The sequence below is a fragment of the Anabrus simplex genome, chromosome 1 (genome assembly GCF_040414725.1).
Source record: "Anabrus simplex isolate iqAnaSimp1 chromosome 1, ASM4041472v1, whole genome shotgun sequence".
Taxonomy (NCBI): Eukaryota; Metazoa; Arthropoda; class Insecta; order Orthoptera; family Tettigoniidae; genus Anabrus; species Anabrus simplex.
The window spans coordinates 527,254,161-527,275,241 of record NC_090265.1 but is presented as its reverse complement, the minus strand read 5'-3'; the positions used below and the strand labels follow the sequence as shown (position 1 = coordinate 527,275,241).

Below are 21,081 nucleotides of genomic sequence, written 5' to 3'. Positions count from 1 at the left end.
GGTATTCAACCAACGAATGTCAACAGCTTCTGGGATTTTTTAAAATAGGTTCCTCAAGAGCACAATGAACTTCATGCAATACTCCTTCCCATTTAGGAGAAGCATGGAAAAGTTTGTACACATCCTTAATAACACGCATGGGATATTTGTTTCTACAATTGGTAGCAGTAAACAATAAAACATGTGCTCTGCAGTGAATATATGGCAATTCATATCTCCTTTCCTTTGAAAGCTATGTGCAGACACCATTTACACAACCAATTAAATTGGCAGCTCCATCAAACACACTACTAATTTATCATAAGAGAGATGTTTCTTTAGCTCACTATCAATGCTCGTGAATATAGACTGGTACTCTTCAGTTCTTATATATGGTACACAGAAACCTTTCCTTAACTTCAACAGGGGTATTGAAATATACTAAAACCAGCAAAGACAGATCATTAGTTACTTATATTAGTTGATTCACCCGCGATTATAAAAAAAGTATCTCGTGAAGAATAATTTTGTTTTGAGTGTCTAAATCTCACAAATACAATTTACTGTAATAGTTCTGAAGCCATGTTCCTGCTAACATATGTAAATCATGCACTTCTAGACTTAACCCAATTTTCAAGGTCACTGTTATTTTTAGAAATATCAATTAAGTTTGCAGTTCATACTTTGTTATATGGGCGATCCCTTCTTTGCAAAAGAAGTACACAAGAGAGCTTGAAAATTCAAAGCTTTTTCTTTGTAACTTTGTTTAATTATAGTATTTTTCTACTCTGACGGCGGGCGGCCTACATGCTGTCAGGGGAAGCGGGGAGCATGGGGCCGACCAATCCAGCACGACGCGAGAGGCCGTTATGGGAGAGAGACAGAGGCCACTATTACAACGTTGCCAGGAGCGCCCGCGCGCGTTTAAGTTGTGTTGAAATCCACATAACAATGAAATACAGAGCTTCGTATGTTACAGTTCGATTATGGCCCGTGGATGAGTTTTATTATTTTTATTTATTTATGTATTTATTTCTACTATTTTCTTATATCTTCGATGTAGTATGATAGGAGTTAGTTAGTAATGCATATAACAAGTGCATTGACAACAGACCGAAAAACAATTCGTTCAAAAGTACAGAGTTACACAACACATTTTCTTACTTTATCTTACCTTATTCCAGCTGAAGGATCCATGTTACAGCACCCCGACACTCGCCATTGTCACCAGAGCTGTCACCGGAAATATCCTCGTCACTCGACTCCTCACTGTGGCTGTCGTCTCGCAGATTTATGATGATATCATCCATGACTGTGTCCAATACCACGTCTCTTTTGTAATCGTCCTCTTGAAATTTTTCAGCATGTGACACACAAGCCTTCCACTCCTGTTCGGTTACTTTATCCAGCTCCTCTTCCATTAAAGATTGGACGTCAGTTAGTTTGAATGTTTTGTTCCTTTTTCCTACAGCAGTTTTAACGTTTCCCCAAACCAGCTCTATGGGGTTATACTGACAGTGATAGGGTGGCAGGCGAACAACGGTATGACCCTTTCTGTCAGCAAGTGTATCAATTTCGTACATTTTTGCCTTTGGCTTGAATTTTTCACAAGAGACAACAGTTCGAGTCTGGTGTGATTGCTGTCATGAGGAATATTCCTAGCAGATAACCACGATATAATATCAGCTTTTCGTGTGTTCGTTGTAGGAATTCGTTCCAGCTGTACTGAATGGTAGCTGGCATTGTCCATTACAATCACTGTCTCTTTGATGTTCCTTTCGTCAAGAGTGTCTAAAAACTTCAAAAACCACTCTTTAAAAACCATAGCGTTCATATCAGTGTGGTAGTCATCACTGATCGATTTCACCTTTGGCCTGAAAACCAATTTACATTCCTGTAGAAAACCAGTGCGACTGGAACCTACGTGACAAACTATAATTTGTCCACCTTCCCCTACAGGAACTTTTAAACCTCCTGTACCCTCTTTATCTTGCCAGATTTTCATTGGAGCGTAATTCTGATGAATGCAAGTCTCATCTAAATAAAATATATGGGGCGATGGGTCCTTATTCCTCAGGAGATGCATTTTTCTCAAAAACGTTACTCTGGCTGTTACTATATCAGCTCTCTCCATTAAAAATCTTCTCCCTTCATTGCTTTTTTTTTAATACTTGAACCCCATAGACTTTAGTATCCTCCACAATGAAGTAACTCTCCATTTAAATTTTATATCTCTTTCTAAATCACCACGTAATTTGTTCAGTGTCGGGTATTCACCCTTTACGTAATAACTGAGGAGAGTTCTTCTAATTACATCTTTATGGAATCCGTCAATTGCCTTTGTTATACAGTTCCTTTTGATTCGTTTGCGCGTTGATTGAAATAAGATGGAACCAGATGACTGGGTACTGTCTTTACCTTTCTTTACTATACGCTGAACGGTTCGCGTACTAACCTGCCAAGCTTCCGACACTCTCTGCAGCACTTTATACACACTCACTAAAGGGCCATTATTTTCTGCTTCCTTTCGAAAATATTCATGAACATTGCTGATCAGTTTTCTACCCTGGCTCCTTATCTCCTTCCTCTTCGCCATTGTACGATATACGTATAGTGCAATTATTATATAAAAACAACACAGAGCAACACAAATAGAAACAATAGAAAAAACTAACGTCACATCACATGCCACGAAAACGTTAATCGAAGAATGCAGTAAAGGACGCGGCAAGAATTACTCATAAAACAAACTCGTCAAACAAGTTCTTTGTAACACCCAACGCACACTGTAAGACTACTCGGCAACACAGCAGTTCGTGGAGCGAAGTGAGCACGGCAAAGTCTCTGGACGACTGAATAGTTCTCAGCGCCACCGCTAGGCGATCTTTTGTCTGATTGGGCAATGACATACTGACCGCACCCCACTTCCCGTGACAGCATGTAGGACGCCCGCCATCAGAGTAGAAAAATACTACAACTGTGCATGGACAAGATTATTTGATCCTTGTAACCTAAAGGTTTCTCAGGCCACAGCTTTCGTATGTTTTTTTAGAATGCGCATTCTCCTCTAATTTCCCTGTAGTTCCCGAAGCATTTCTAAACTAATAAAAGGCGAGATTATGAACACACCATCACTCTTTTGTATAGGTTCAAGATCAGTTTTAAGAGTCTCACAGAATTGGCAAAATACACCACCCCGGTTCCATTTTTGCTGATAATTGAATTAATGTTCACGGCTGCTTTCCTCTTGTACACTTGAGGTAACAGCCATATCCTAGTTTGAAACATGTGGAAGAACTTCTTTCACTTTCACCTTCTTGTATCACTACCTCGTTCTATGAATTATCGCAAAATGTTTGTTTCTTCGGAAAGGAAGTTTGAGATTTTGACTTCATTATGAAAACACAATAACTTCACAGAGAGCTGCGCACAGACCAACAGACTCGTACACACCGTGCCAGATAGAGAAACACAGGCAGGAATGTTGATCATGGAGAATCTAAAATCAACGTTGAGTTTTTTAGTGCCCATTATAAAAAGTTAATTAAAAATAAGATCGTTGTCACAGATGATTTTGTAATTGTCAAATTAATAGCATTAAACATGAAATTAAAGAAAATTTACAGATTCATATCTCAAAGCCCAATAATCTAATCAACCATCTATCTGACTGTTATTTACTTTCAACTTCATTTCTTGCTTTCTTAGTAGAGAAATGACTTGTGAAAAGCATGGGAAATTCATGTTAAATGATGCAAGGGACTGAAAAGAGGTTCATATTTCTTGCTAACTGAAAGATCACTGATAATGTAGGTATATGTTCCAGTATCTGAGTCAATCTGTATTATACTGCAGCTGAAATGGAGGGGGGGGAATCCCCCCTGGGCCACCCCCTGAAATCATCACTGCCCCAAAAAGTTCATTTCTGGTTCCCCGCTTTATCAGGAGGTTAGACTTCAACACACATTGCAGGGCCATTTTGACACGTCTTCAGTTCTGATGTGGGAGTTGTAGGATAAGAAAAAATGGGAGAAGAAAAAAAGATAGGAACACAGGACAAATACAAAAGGAGAAAAGGCTGAATCTGGCTAAGAGAAAATGATCATGAGCATGACTTGAACAGACATTAGGTCATTAGCTTCACAGCAGTTAATAAGGCCAGTTTGTTTAATGAAAGGGTGACTTTCTGATTTCCTGCTCGTCTACATTCTCCACATGACTACAACTAATGGTTAAGGATAAGAGTTCACTCACCTAATCCACCAAATTCAGGAAAACAGACAGTTTTCTTCTCCAAATCATCAAAGCTATTTGCTATGTTAGTCTTGACAATTGCTACTGTCTTATATCTATTCTCCTCTGCACATTCCTGGTATTGCACTGGTTGTAGATTGTAATACCTAAACATAAGCAACCATAAAAATTGCAATATATTATCAAAAATAATTGGCAGTATCAACAAGCATTTCCGTTGTGAAAATTAACACATACATACATACATACATACATACATACATACATACATACATACATACATACATGTGTGTCAGCTAGAAAGAACTATACCAGACTCCACAGGCAACACAACATATTATTGGCTTTCTGTTCAAAGATAACGCGTTCAAACTAGACTGAGATCAGTAGCATACAAAGATGCTTAAATCCAATAACTCCATATTGTTGGTTTCTAGCATATTAAAGAACTCCTGTGGGACTAACCTCTGACATTTCCTACAGCCCTCTCCACATTCCTTGTATTTTACTAGTACCAGTAGTAGATCATAATATCTACACATAAGCAATCATAATAATAGTAATGTATTATCAATAACAATTAGCAGTAACAACAGACATTTTTCTGTAACCTCCGTGATAAGTAAGGTTACTACTACTACTACTACTACTACAGTAGTAGTAGTAGTAGTAGTAGTAGTAGTAGTAGTAGTAGTAGTAGTAGTAGTAGTAGTAGTAGTGGTGTTTGCTACCATTGTGTAACCACATAGTTACACACTAACACGAAACCTGATAATATGTACAAAATTAAAACTATAAGCACATTAAGCACAGAAAATAATTACAGGATAACCAACATGACGACTAAGAAAGGATAACAGGGAAGAGGCTGGGAACCATATCCAGGCGGTGAAAGGTATTGGCAATGCTGAAGAAGTGAAGTCAAAGTTAATCCTAAACTTTACTTAACAATTTATATCCAAATTAGAGTGCAAAATAATCAGCAAAATATCTTTACAAATAAAAAATGGTTACAATTTACTATTTATCCCGAGGGTAAAATTTAGATTATTTAAACCTCTAGGTCTGGACATCTCACACTACATTTCACTGTTCATGGCATAACATTTAAATCATACAATACTGACGGAAAGAAAAAGGAAAGTAACATTATACAGTCATAAGTACGTACATGTGAGAAAGGGAAACAACATATAAATCTTGATGCAGAGAGCACCTTCAGTAGGTAGCCCCCTCAAAAACACTTCTGAGAAAGGGTGCCCGTCCTAAAAGTGAATACTCCAAGATGAAGCGGGATAAACGAGACAGCCCCAAGGCGAAATTTACAAATTATTATTATTACATCAAAAGGCGTTGAATAACTAATTTACAAAATCAACAAAAGAAATGGGAACTGTCTCTTAACATAACTCTGATATGACTTGCCGGTAGGCTAAGTCATTTTATTAAAATTTTGGCAATTGAAGGAAAAAACGGGTAAGCTCCGGCAAAAGAAATTAAACGGAATACTACATTTGAAGATAACCTGGTAAATGAAAAACAACTAAGTGCTTACCTATTGGAGGGGCCAAGAAGACCCGTCTCCTGCAAAAGGCAACTTCTCCCTTCAGTGGTCATGATTCAAAGACGCCTCGGAAGAGCTAGGCTCTAGTGAAGCTCTTCTCTCCGGAAATTAGGAAATCGTAAAACAACCAATGAGCGCCCGTTCTTTTTCCTTCACCCACCAATCAAAATTACTTTTATTATACCCAATTAGGGACCAGTAATTAGTGCTGATAAAGAACATTGCGTAGCATCCAGAAACGTCGAAATTGATGCAATATTATGAAACCGGAAACATCCCATGCCGATCTGGCGCATGGGGTACAGTATGTGCCAGAATTATTACATTTTACTTCAATTTTTCCCACGACAATCAAACTATCTTAAAACCATATTAAAATTAAAATAAATCCAAAATTCGTTCACAAAAAACATAAACACACAGAAAACAATAAATAAATACATGATGTAAAATTCTACAGTGTTTCAATTCTAAACAATCACTACAATTTTCAGTGTGAGAATTAATATATATACATACATACATACATACATACATACATACATACATACATACATACCCTCTGTAACCGTTCACCACCATGCCCATAGGCATGTCACGTGGTCCAACAGATAATATGTGCCATTTTCCGCAACATTCTGCGACATATTTGGTTGTAATAAGTCGTCTTCTTTTCTTCATGGGGCCTCTAAATATTAGTTCCTAATTAACATCGACCTCTAAGATCTTTTGTTACCACGTTTTTCCTTCATTCCCACCTAGATATACCTGCTCCCTTCACAAAGCTGCAGGTTGTTCTTATTGGGTCTTCTTGGATTTTTTCTCTCTCTTCACGTGGTAGTCCTAGAGTGGAGAGTCTGATTCTATCCAGCATCTCACATTCAATATGTGTTCAGCTGATTCCTCTCCTTCAGTGCATTTCCTACAGATATTGTCTCTTATTACTCCAATTCTATGTAAGTGTTTTTTCAGATGGCAGTGTCCTGACCTACTACCCATCTTATATTTTCTCTGCTGAGTTTCAACAGTTCTTTAGTATGCTTCTTGTTTGGTCCTTTTATCAGTTTCTTTGCAAGCCTTCACCCTGGAGTATTTTTCCAGTTTCATTTGTTTCTTTTGTACCCATTTTCCTATATAGTGTCGGGCTTGTCCATAGGAAATCCCGCATACAGGTTCTGGGCCTAAAAAATGTGTTTCTGCCCCTTTCCTGGCCAGTTTGTCTGCCTTTTCATTTCCTTCTATACCTGCATGTCCTGGTACCCATATTATTTTGACAATGTTGTACTTTGAGAGCTTCAAAAGTGAATGGCAATACCAGACAATTCTGGATATTATCCGGACTGCTTCTAGTGCCTTCATGGCCGCTTGGCTGTCCGTAAAAATGAAAATGTTCTTATTCCTACAGTTCATTTTTAGATTTTCTTCAAGATATGTTGTGATAGCTATCACTTCCACTTGAAAGACTGTAGTGTGTTTGCCCAGGCTCATCTGGACTGATATCTTCCCCCGTTGATCCTTCCTCCTGTGCCATCCCCAGTCTTGGAGCCATCAATCCACCACACTATATCTTCTTTTTCAGTATTCCATTTGTTGATATCCCAGTCTTCTTTTTTTATTATCTGGGTCTCCAACGGTCTGGGTCTTTGTGCATTCCAGCACTCTGATTGTGCCAATCTATATGAACTCATTGTAGCCTGTCCTTTTATGAAATTGCATAGTGATGGGAGGTCTAGTAAAGTATTCAAGGCTTCTGTCGGTGTAGTTCTCATTAGTGCCAGTTATGGCTATGCATGACATTCTCTGTAGGCTATCCAATCTACTACTGACTTTTCCTTGGCTTACTTTCTGCCACAAGATGATTGCAGCATAGGCCATCAACAGTCTGATGATCATTGTACGTATATATCCACATTACCACTGATGGTCTTAGGCCCGATGTCCTCCCGACGGCTCTTTTACATGCATACAAGATGTTCTTGCCCCAGGTTATGTTCCTTTCTATATGTGGATTCCAGGTTAGATTTTTATCTAACACTAGCTGATGTACCCGTGCTTCGCTACGGAATTCTACATTGTGTACAGAATTCTAGGCTAGGTAGTGTACACGTTGTGACCAAGATTGTATTAAACTGTATAGCTCTAAACGTTACCCTAGAAACGCGACGGGGAAGTCACCAAACGTCTTTCCTCATATGAAGACTGTGTTAGGGAATTTTCATTGTAATGATAGGCCCACTTGCCTACCATCAGTCACAACCAGGTTGGGAAGTTTTCATTATAATTGTAACCTTTACTACGGTGGTTACACCAAACAAGTACTAAACACAATAAAAGAGAGAAGGGCAACTACACACTATCAGAAAACACTATACACTCAGAGACATCAGCTGGCCTAAGCGGATCTCAGCCAACAACAACATAATACGAAATATCAGTAGGGCCAACTAGTGGATAATAAACCAGGAAAGTGGAAACAGGCAGGACCTACCGAGGGCATGGACATGGCTTAGATTGCAGATTCCGAAATAAATCGCCATGATCTTAAATTTGAAAAATATTATTTACAAGTGAAATTTTACAAATATATTCCGAACAAAATCCACCAACTTACAACTTACAAACTATAAGCTCCGTGATACACATATCTTAGAGGTTCTTTGATAATGGGCTTCACTATGAGTTTCAAACTTCAAACCAACTATACAACTAATTACAAATCCAGTAGTACAATGCAAGTTAGTAGGTTAAAAGCAATTACATTTTACAGCGAAGTGAACATATTCTCCTAAACTCGTGTACATCAAGTGATACTGAACTACCAGAGGCAAACCCCAAGGTAAATATATTAAATTACAATCTACATATTTAGCGAAATAAGAAACGGGAATGCCTCGAAAACAAACAGGCAAGCCCAGTTCAAAAGCTAAGGCGTCCTAAATAATTAATTTGGCAAATCTAGGTTAGGCTAGGGCAGACTCCTATACGAAATAGCAACGGAACATTACGGAAATTTTAACCGGAACGGAAAGTAAGAGTGCTTACCCGAAGGTGCGCAATCCCGGAAGCGAGCATTCGCACACAACGCAGACCAACACAGACTAAAAGCAGATCAGGCCAAGACAAAACCGAATTCTCACGAACGCTACCTCGCTCACTATATATAGAAAACCCTGGCCTTGGAGTACCCAATCAGAATGCTTGAGTCCGCCCATCCCCTCCTAGGTTCACCAATCACAATTCCTACTCCCGTCGCGAACTTTAACTAACATTCTTGAATACACACGTTCACGAATCTTCCATTTCCAGAATAGTTAGAAAATTCCTTCTAGAACACATAACCCACAAAAATCAACGCACCCTGTTCAACAACTTACGTAACAAAAGTTTCTGAATTCTTCCAGTAAATATAGAATTGAATACTACTATTTACACATACATATGTTACAAATATTACACAGTACAAATAAAACATTATATCATACTTTACAAATAAAGTCTTCAAAAACACTTTCCACTTCCACTATATCATTCACCTGTGACATCTTCCCCCCCCCCCCCCCCCCCGAAAGTCGAGCCACGCTCGACCATTAACATAGTTTCCTTGGGGAGAAAGCGATAAAATGTTCCCACACAGTACAGATAGTAAAGATACATTACTCTAACACACACGATTTCTTGAAGTAGACTTTCTGATAACAAACAAAACAAACTGCCAGCACACCACCGGTCCTTTTAGTAGCCAAGATTTTATGATTCATCAATAATTTTCAAAAATAATAAAGGTGTTCATAGATCCACCTATTCAATAAATATCACAAAATCTACATGGATAGTCACATTACACTCCAAAATGCCTTCTGAACCGTTCACAGTTGTTTAGATAATTTGTACTCTGTCCACCAAAGGATGTACACACTTTCCTTCTGCCAAATGTTAGTCATCCAGAGACTTCACTTGTTGCCAAACAGCATTCAAAGCCTCCTATTAGGCAAGTTATGGACTAAGTATTTTGCACCACTTTTCCACACCAGTCACAGCACAGCTAGGCCACAGGTTCTCGCTGATGATGCGGCTGCCGACACGGCCGTTTCCCGCCAGCCTCCATTCAATTTCAGTCCGACCCTTGTAGCTATGTAATTGCAGTCCAGTGGTATCTTGCACCAGATAAGCAGCAGGGTGAGACACCGTCCCGTCCGACTACCTCCATTAGGACGTTCGTCACAGGATCGTGGTGTGGCATGGTAGCGCCCAAGGCACAGAGTGTGCCTCCCAACTTGGCACTTCGGGTTGCTGTTCGAAGAAGCTGGTCACTGCAGCCACTGTAACACAAATAAACCGCAGCAGATAGGGGAATACTTAAGGAAAGTATGCTGCTGGGCTCAAAGATCTTGCGCAGTCACCCAAAGGGTGGCTTAATGAGTATGCAGTAGGGACTCTCCCTCGCACACCAGGGATATTAGGGCACTAGCCGCAGGGTAAGCACTGCTATCTATAATTCATCTGACAAGATTATGGTGGGGATGAAAGGAAACTATAGGAGTTTACCCTAAACCTGAAAGTGAGGGGAACTAATTCCAAGGAGTGACCCTAAACTAAAACCTACCTAACTTATAATACTAAATCAATTACACTAGAGGATACCTAAAGTATTCACTTACAAAATTACTTACAACTAACTTACAATAAAAATTATTATTAACTAAATCTACATGGTCACCAACAATGGTATTTACCCTTCCCTACCAGACTTAAGGTACCTTGACCTGGAAGAGGTGGACTCTGCTGATCCTTTTCCTTTTGGGATGGCTCACCAATAATGTCACCGGGGTAAGGAACTTTACGATGGTGCAGGGACCTCGAAATATGGGGGCCAACTTACTGATAACATGGTCAGCAGCACTACTGACGGGATGTGTTTTAATAAACACCTGGTCACCCACAGAGAGCTCGTGCGGCCTTCGCCCGTGGTTGTAATTACGCTGGACGTTAGCGTAATAAACCTTCAAGTTCTTTCGTGCACGGTGCCAATTAGCTCGGATCTTTTCTGGGCTGGCATCGTCGGGCAGAAGATTATTAACTGACCATAGGTTAGATAGAGGAGAATTTGGAGTAAAAGCCAACATTAACGAAGCAGGGGTTTGCTTGTGGCTTTCATGGACAGCAGTGTTAAATGCAAATGACAACCAATTTAATGAGGAATCCCACTTGGAGTGGTCTGAGGAGTGATAAGCGATGAGGGCAGATAGCAGGTTACGATTCACTCTCTCAGCATAATTTGGCTTCGGGTAATACGGGGTAGTGGTTACATGAGCAATGGATAGATCAAAACAGAAATTCCGGAACTGGGCAGAAGTAAGGGCTCTTGCGTTATCACTTACCAAGAATTGACAGGGTCCAAATGAGGCGAATATCTGTTTCAAGCACAAGGCAACATGAAGACTCAAGACTGCACAATCACAGATAAAGACTAACAGGAAGACATAGAATCAATGCATATTTCTGTCACTTGTCTTGTTCTCAAATTTATAAGCTTGTGGCCTGCTGAACATGTAATAGTTTGTGTTTTCAATGCAGTATGTTATAAATACCTCTGTAAGTAAATATGAACAATTTCACAGAGAAAGTTTCAAACTTCAGAAATACAAGTTATTTTTTTACAACTGGCTTTATGTCGCACTAACACAGATAGGTCTTATGGCAACGATGGTATAGGAAAGCGATAGGAGTGAGAGGAGGCAGCATGCCTTAATTAAGGCAGCCCCAGCTTTTACCTGGTGTGAAAATGGGAAAGCACAGAAAGCCATCTTCAGGGCTGCCAGCAGTGGAATTTGTACCCACTATCTCACAATGCAAGCTCACAGCTGCGCGCCCCTAAACGCACGGCCTACAGTATAACTCCTGTATAACTTCTTGGATCCGATATAGTTAGTATCTTCTTATTTTTGTAGCTGCATGTTGTTATTTATAAAAAAAATTAAAATAGAATATTGTTTTAAATGAAAACTAGTAATACTGTTCAATAAACTATACACAAAACCTTCTTGATTAGAAAAGTCACTTTTGTAAACATATTATGCTCCAAAACGTAGACTTTACATTCTTTTTGCTCTCCTGAAAAGTATTAAAAATGCCATTTGTATCTATGGCATTATAACTGAAGAGACATTTGTATAATTATATCACCGATTATGACATTTTAGTATATGACGAATTTAAAATGTACTGTTGTATTCAGATTCAAGGGTAAATTTGATGTCAGCGTCAATGTTGTTAAGAAGAAGTGTGTTATCAGCACTGGATGATTCTTCATTTAAAATAACTAAAGTGTCATTGACATATCTTGCCCAAAATAAGATGTTTGAGAAATTATTATTATTATTATTATTATTATTATTATTATTATTATTATTATTATTATTATTATTATTATTAATTTTTGTATTTTCCAAGAAATTAAGATATATTTCAGCTAGGATGCCTGAGGCTGGTTAGCCCATAGCTAGACCATCTTGTTGGTGTTATCGAAGGTGAAAAAATTATTGTTGATTACTAATTTTAATATGGACATGAAGTCCTTAATTTCTAATTTACTCAGATGACTGAATTTATGTAAGTTGTTATCAATTATGAGTAATAATTTGGATATTGGAATACTGGGGTACATGTTTACAAATTTGAAAGAATGGAGAGAGAGATATGGTTGGAAGTCAAATTTTTTTAACTTTTTGATTAATTCAGAAGTGTTTGCGATAGATTAATTAGAGAAAAATTGATAACTCTTTTGATATTGTAATATAATAATAATAATAATAATAATAATAATAATAATAATAATAATAATAATAATAATAATAATAATAATAATATCTCAAACATCTTATTTTGGGTTAGATATGTCAATGACACTTTAGTTATTTTAAATGAAGAATCATCCAGTGCTGATTACACACTTCCTCTTAACAACACTGACGCTAACATCAAATTTACCCTTCAATCTGAACACAACAAAACCCTTAATTTTCTTGACTTAACTATTACCAGACATACTTCTTCTTTAACCTAAAAAATTTTCAGAAAACCAACCCAAACAGCAACCTCTATCCAGCAAGATTCTACACACCCACAAGCACATAAACAAGCTTCCTATAACAGCCTAATTTTTCGTTCACTTAACACTACTATGTCTAAAAAAGATTTAAATAATGCTAAATTTAATGGCTTTAACAACACTTTCATAAACCGTATTATTAATAAATTCAAACACTGCCCCAAAACCACAAGAACAAAAGATAAAACCAAACCCACTGCATTTTCTACCTTTTCTTTCTCTCAAAACGCTTATAAAATCACCAACATTCTTAAAAAACACAACATGAAAATATCTTTTAGAACCAATAACAGAAATTTTTATTTATTACACAACTCCAACTCAATAAATCTAATGAGTTAGCTGGAAGATTAATAATTTCCATTAATAATAATTTCGTATGGCTATTTCTAGCCGAGTGCAGCCCTCGTAGGGCAGACCCTCCGATGAGGGTGGGCGGCATCTGCCATATGTAGGTAACTGCGTGTTATTGTGGTGGAGGATAGTGTTATGTGTGGTGTGTGAGTTGCAGGGATGTTGGGGACAGCACAAACGTCCAGCCCCCGGGCCATTGGAATTAACCAATTAAGGTTAAAATCCCCGACCCGGCCGGGAATCGAACCCGGGACCCTCTGAACCGAAGGCCAGTACGCTGACCATTCAGCCAACGAGTCAGACAATAATTTCCATTAACAGACTATTTATATTGCGAATGCTTTACGAACATTATCAAAATTAAATTCTGGCAGGAGAAGCAGAAGAAATATTCTTGCCAACTTCCTCTTCCTTAGCTTGGCGTGTTTCCTTTCCAGTAGGTGTGAGCTACCACATCTATCACACAGCAAAAGAATATTTTCCTGCCTTCACGTCATATCTTCCTTCCACTAGGTGTGAGCAGGCCTTAAGACTGGCACTACCGAGCTCGATAGCTGCAGTCGCTTAAGTGCGGCCAGTATCCAGTATTCGGGAGATAGTAGGTTTGAATCCCACTGTCGGCAGCCTTGAAAATGGTTTTCCGTGTTTCCCATTTTCACACCAGACAAATGCTGGGGCTGTACCTTAATTAAGGCCACGGCCGCTTCCTTCCCACTCCTAGCCCTTTCCTGTCCCATTGTCGCCATAAGACCTATCTGTGTCGGTGCGACGTAAAACAACTAGCAAAAAAAAAAAAACTGGCACTAGACAAAGGGGACTGTCATTATAATGAAAACTCCCCATCTTGAATATGACTGGAAGTAGGAAAGGAGGCCTTGTTTTGTAATGAAAACTTCCCATATCAATTGTAATTGTCAGTAGACAAGGGGGACTGCCATTATAATCTAAACTCCCAAACTCGACTATGACTGGCAGTAGAAAATGGAGCCTGCCATTGTAATGAAAACTCCCCAATTCTGACTTTACATAAGAAACGGTGCATGGCGACATTCCCACAATGTTTCTCGGGTAACGCTATGAGCAATGCAAACTAATTCATTTTTAATCACAATGTGTATAGTATTTTACTTAGAATTCCATATCAAAGTACGAGTACATGAGCTAGTAAACATAACAAATTAATAATATTACTGATTGGCTTGCATCTTAGTTGTGTGCTGTGAAAAAATAATATAAGCAGTTAAAAATATTACTGCTAATTTTAAGATATATATAAGATTTAAAGCAGGAAAAAAAGGTTCTTATAGGCTTACAAAGTCAAAAATAGGTCATAACATCAAAATAGGTCTGCAAGAGGCACTAAACTCTCATTTACTCTGACAGCAGATACATAATACGGATAACTGTCACAGATAGGCTTGATAGGGTCTTACAGAAAACAATAGGTAAAAACCTGAAGATTCAGTCCAGTTATTAGTAGGGATTTGTGATCTAGCTGTTTCCCTGCTCCCCTGACCTAACAGCCTACAATATTTTATCTCTAGGGTAAAAAAAAAAAAAAAAGGTGGTGTACAAGACAAACTTACATATACTAGATGAACTGAAACATTACATCTATCAAGAAATTGTCACCATTAATTAACGTGAACTACAGCAACTGATGAACGTCTTTGAAATATGTAAAACAATGAAGGTGGTGGCCAGTACCAGCACCAGGTATTTTCTTTCAGTTTTAGTAACTACTTATACCGTCCTGCTCATGTTAAATTCCCAGCTTAAAATTTAAGAGTAGTTTGAGTAAAGTACATCAAGCAAGGCTGTAATTTTATGTGACTGTTGATATCATGATCACAGCCAAAGGACCTCCAGTTTTACATGGAATATGAACCACAGGGATGACACTTCTCATACCAAAAATCCCACATGCAGTGGCCAGGCTACTCTACTTGGCTATGGCATCTCCCAAGTGAAATATAGCTGCGGAGACAGCAACATAACTCTATTTGGTGATCCCCATGTGCTCCTCAGTCTACATGCTATTTTTAGCTACTTTATGATATATTGGCATGATCTTGCTTACTTGTAAGCCACATAAGCCAGGCTGGTATCAATGCCCAAGATGTCGTTCTCATTTTCTTTTGTTTTGTTGAGACACTCCCATACACTGTCTGCCTGAACACAAATTAGCTCAGGCTTAATGGCATGAAGAGTAGCTGCATGTTTCAGGGTCTCACATTTTTCATTCTCTAACGATGAAGTAGTGCACCACTTAATTGTACGTTCACAAGAAGTTACGTCCGTGTTTTCATTGACTGAAACAAAACAATACATTAGCACAAAAGGATGAACAATGTGTTAGTTAGCTAGAGGGAAAGAAAAAAAGGAACATAGGAAGGATAGTATCAGGTTGTTGCAAATGAAATGTTGGATTTTGGGATGAAGTTTTTTTACATTAAACAACTTTGTCAGTCACTACCAGTATATTCTTCTCCTTCTTCTCTTACTCCTCCTCTGTCTCCTGACTTTTTCCCAACTACATAGGGTTGGTACTGATGTGAATTAAGCTCAGTTTTATGGCCGGATGCTTTTCCCGATGCCAACGCTATGTGGAGAGATGTATTCATTATTACATGTTTTTGTGGTGGTTTGTAGTGTGATGGGTTGTAAATAAATGAAGATGTCTATTAAGACAAACATAAACACCCAGCCCCTGAACTGGAGGAATTAACCAAACAATGTTATAATCCATGGCCTGGCTAAGAATCCAACTCGGGGCCCTCTGAACTGAAGGTAAGCATGCTGAACATTCTGCCAAGGACCTGGACTGATAGTGTCAGTGTATTGGGTAGTAAAATGTAAATATCCCTGCATATGTGCATAGAGTAATTCTGAGTTCTAGTTTGTGGTGTCGGCAGGTAGGCAAAAAATAGTACCATAAAGCAGTCATAATTTAAAAATCTTATTATGAAAATTGTCCTGCTTTACTCTGAGATTGTGACTTTTATTAAACTGTTTCATAAATCCTCATTTTGCTATCCTGGTTTTGTAGTTATTGGTACTTACACTTAGAACTGCTAGACAAGTCATTCTGACTGCTATTACCAAAATGTTATTACAGCAAATGTTATTATAAACGTTGCATTGGCAGTTCACATCATCTTGTGAGAACTAGTTACTAAACTATGTATTGTACTGGATAGCTACAGTATAATTGCTGGCTGTATTAGCATAATGTTGTAGTTCATTTGAAAAACAAACACCGAATAGTAATCACATCTTGGTAATCTCATTCTATTTACACTGCTGAGTCTCATCACAGATGAAAAATTGCTGATGATTTCAAATGATTTTACTGAGGATGTATCACATGTAGAAGATACTTCAGACATGGAAAATCTGTTACTGGTATTGTCTGAGATGAAGATTACTGCCATTTAGATGTTTCAGAGAGTAACAGTCAAGAAAATGAGGAAAATTCATTCACTGTTTCTTTTGGAAATCAAGAGATTGAAATGAAACTGGTCCAAGTGGTTCAGCCAGTAGAGCACTGGCTTTCTGAGCCAAAGTTAGCATGTTCAATTCTGGCTCAGATCGGTAGGAATTGAAGGTGCTTATGTCAGTAAATTTACTGACACACAAAAAAACACCTATAGGACAAAATACTGGCACGTAAGCATCTCTAATAACCACAAAAGTAGTTAATGGGAAGAAAGACCAATACGATTATTATATTAAAAGTTGCATTATTATCATTACCTATTTCCTAATCCATTTAAATTCTCACATAGATGTTGAACCTGGACCAAGTGACAGTCATACTTTCCTCTGGAGTTGAACTACCCACTGTGAAGAGAGAGTGGCACATCCAGAATCTGAACCTGCACCACCTGGGTGTTTATGTTTGGGTAAATTGGAGGATTGGGTTAGTACTATACCACGAGTGTTGTAGAAAACACTATTAATAGTGGTCAGAATGACTGCATTGGCCAATCTGAGAGTGTAAGTAATTCCAGCAGTTCTATGTGAAATTATGTCATAATACAAAGGAGTCAGATTTGGATAAGAAAAAAGGCATGACACACCACCTAACATTGCACTTCTCTACTCTCTGAGAACAGAAATGTTCCATTTTAACAGAACAGAATCGTATGATATAAAATGCATACTATAAGATAATCATCAATGATCTTCAAAATCACTAGAAGCAGATAACGCCCCAAAACACAGGCTGAAACCGAATCTTCATCTGAGGAGGAGTCCGACTCGTTGGCTGAATGGTCAGCGTATTGGCCTTCGGTTCAGAGGGTCCCGGGTTCGATTCTCGGCCGGGTTGGGGATTTTAACTTTAATTGGTTAATTCTAGTGGCTCAGGGGCTGGGTGTTTGTGCTGTCCCCAACATCCCTGCAACTCATACACCACACATAACACTATCCTCCACTACAATAACACGCAGTTACCTACACATGGCAGATGTCGCCCACCCTCATCAGAGGGTCTGCCTTACAAGAGCTGCACTCGGCTAGAAATAGCCACACAAAATTATAATTATTATCTGAGGAGGATATTGGTTTGGTATTATTCACTATTCCTTCTTGCAATGTGGGGAAACCATTAATACTGAGGAGGATTGCATTCAGCTGCATGAAATGCATCAGAAATTACATGCAGAACAGCCTAGATTGGTCAAAAGAGATGGAGTTACACTGCGTCATGACAAGACATGATCTCTTGCATCAAGAACAACAGCCCAAACTATAAGACTCTCTATCGACCGTACTTGACAATCAACTACCACATTTTTTACACTAGGATAATTTATTGGTGGAGAAAGGGTTCAACAACAAGAAATTTCATTCAAATAATCAGACTTCCATAGAATAGGCATAATGCACATGCATTAGTAAAAGTGTATTGCAAGTGAAGATGTCTATTTTTATTAATAAAAGCTCATCATTATAGAGTTCCCAATGTTTGAAGTTTCATTATCAAATCTGAAATTTCAAAAAAGTAGCAGTACTAGTGGTGGTAGCAGCAGCAGTAGTAGTAATAGTTATTGTTAGGGGTGGCTCGTGAAGTATGCCAGTGTGTCATGGCATCACCAATGTAATGAAGAATGTTTTTCCCCTCAATAACAGTTTATATTAAATTTCAAGAAAAGGTATGCATTATCTTATTCTGCCTGAATTTGAACTAGCATGCAAACCAATGTGCATTTTGGTAGCACTTCTCTGAGTGTGTATCCTAGATCTCACGGGCACCACCTTCATGCATGAAGACACTGTATAGAACAGGTATAGAAGACCATTTGGCGTAGGTCTGTGTGTGTTGTTAAGGGTCGAGGCAGAGCCAGTGGCCATGTGATTCAATGCTTCAGTTTTACTCACTAGACTGCAGTATGTAACAAGCACAACAGCACATTTCAAGCACAATGCAGACAACACCCAGCGTTACTAACTTGGCAATTTTGTTACTGTATCCGACAACTATTAAATGACAAATTTCATTTTCGTGGCATCTAAACTTGTGAACAACTGCTAGTGTTGGCAATAGCCAGGCTTATTTATTTCTTTGTGAGTACCATTCTTATTAGTTCATTTGAAGGTTTCGTTTGAGGTTTTAGAACAAATACTTTAAGGTGAGTAGGCCCTACATAGGTCTCTATTTCCTTCATAATTTTTTTTTTTTTTTTTTTCAGAAAGGTTGTGAATTTGATCATTAATTTTCTTAAAACAAGAATTTTAAAAATGCATGTAAATATTTATATTCATTCCTCAATTTCTAAATTTGCTTCAATTGCTACTTCATTAAAAGAACGGTCTTGTGTAATAGCACAGTTAAATGATAATATTTCATGTAACTTATAGGATTGTTAAATATGCAGTCAGTACTTGAAACTTTGCACAGTTCGCTTATAAATTTTGAACTTTTGGTACCACCAACAGAATAATCATTGGCCAGCAGCTGTGTTGTCTTCTTTTAAGGGGTAAAGGGCAATTCAATCATCTACCTATTATAAAACATTGAGCTACGATAAGAAACCAAGAATGAGGGCAGAAGCATAGCTTTACAAAACAAGAAGCCATTTTTACATATCTGTGCACTTGTTCACTTCCTTTTAATTGCTTATAAAATAAATTTGGTCATGTCTTTAAATGTTAGGATTGTTTTGTGTGTCTACAAGCTCTTCGAAACTGCAAGGTACAGCAAGAGCACGAAGCCTACAGCAGGTTTCTGGGCTTCTGTCATAAACAGGCTTCGAGAGATCAATTTCGATGACCCACTCACTGACATCCTGTGCTGTTCTTGGATGAATCCCATTTCATGTTATAACATTCAGATGGTCATCTGCGAATCTGGAGAAGACAAGGGGAACAATTTCATCCAACAGCTGTACAATCTACCATTACTTATGAAGGGTTGATCTATTATAGTGTGGGCAGGCATAAGTCTTAACATGAAAACCGATTCCCTAATCATTCGGAATGGATCCTTAACTGCTCAACAGTATATTGACATCTTAGTGTCACATGTGATCCCTCACATGAGCCAACTTGGAGAACATGCAGTATTCATACACGATAATGCTAAGAGAGAATGAAGCCAACATTCCTGCATGAATACAATGTGCAATGAATGGAGTGGCCCTCCAGAAGTTCTGACTTGAATCCAATCAAATACATCTGAGACCAACTAGAGCAACGCATCCAAGCAAGAAATCTACCACCCAAACACTACAAGCCCTTTAAGATACCCCTTCGGAAGGAAGTCTGCCTCAAATGAACATCCAGCTCTTTGTCAGAAGCATTGGAAGGTGCTGTGAAGCTGTCATCAGTGATACAAGAGGCAACTCTTCATTAGCTCTAGAACTGGCGATGTTAAATCATGTGATAGCAGATATTTGGCATAAAATACAAAATATATGCAAATCATGAAATAAATCTAAAAAGTTTTATATATCTACAGAAAGCTAATACACTGAGGATTGTTGTGTTGACAGGAAATTGCATGAATGTTTTGACTAGAAAAATGTACAGTCTGTTCAAAAAGTGTAATTCCTAAATTTGAAATAATAGCAAACATTTTTGATCGCATGTACGCAAAACTGAAACATCTATTAAAGAACTATTTAAAATAGTTTTTACTTGAGTCTGTCTTGTCAATACACCTTATAATGATAGAAAACTATTTATTTTACCATACATGTTTTGGGAAAATCATCCATTCCCTGCATCAGTGACGTCAGTAAAACATGTCACAAACAAATTGAGATATACAGATTGTCAATAATGTATTTGTAATGTACTAGCAAAAGTTTGATCTCTCTGAGAGGTATTTTCTTGAAAATATTAGGGAAAATATATTGGCATGCAATGATTTGGAGGCGTGGCCATACATCAAGTTGTTATGATAGGTTGGTTTATGGGAGGCTAGTCATCACTTTCACTTTCCTATGTTTGATACGAAGAAATAGCTGATGAACATTCCGTATCTGACTCGGAATCTGTTGGTTCATTCATAATATCCTCAATGTGAGATCTGTCACTTTCATCTTCTAGCAAATTTTGCACTAATTCATCACTAAATTTTCTGTAATGAAGTGAAGATGCATATTTAGACACACACTGCGCTTGCTAAAAATGTATGTAATCAATCTAATAAGATATATATATAAAAGTAAGTAACTCATGCTAAGTGGACAATTACAAAATAAAATGAAATAGAACAGCAGAGCAGAGCTCGTGAAAGTTTGTTTACAAAAACTACAGCAATGGCGCTCAAACAGATGGTCAGAAAACTACACTCATTTATTTCCATGAAATT

At 38.0% G+C, this 21,081-nt stretch overlaps 1 protein-coding gene across 3 annotated transcripts in view; it reads right to left on the bottom strand.

Moving 5' to 3' along the window:
- LOC136857087 (transferrin) overlaps positions 1-21,081 on the bottom strand; it is a 389,183-nt gene that overhangs the window by 145,694 nt on the left and 222,408 nt on the right. For all 3 annotated transcript variants that reach the window (XM_068225055.1, XM_067135471.2, XM_067135472.2), the window contains exons 9-10: positions 15,340-15,571; positions 4,234-4,379 (exon numbers count right to left, since the gene is read on the bottom strand). In XM_068225055.1, coding sequence (XP_068081156.1) covers positions 4,234-4,379; positions 15,340-15,571 — 378 coding nt within the window. The remainder of the gene's footprint in view (positions 1-4,233; positions 4,380-15,339; positions 15,572-21,081) is intronic.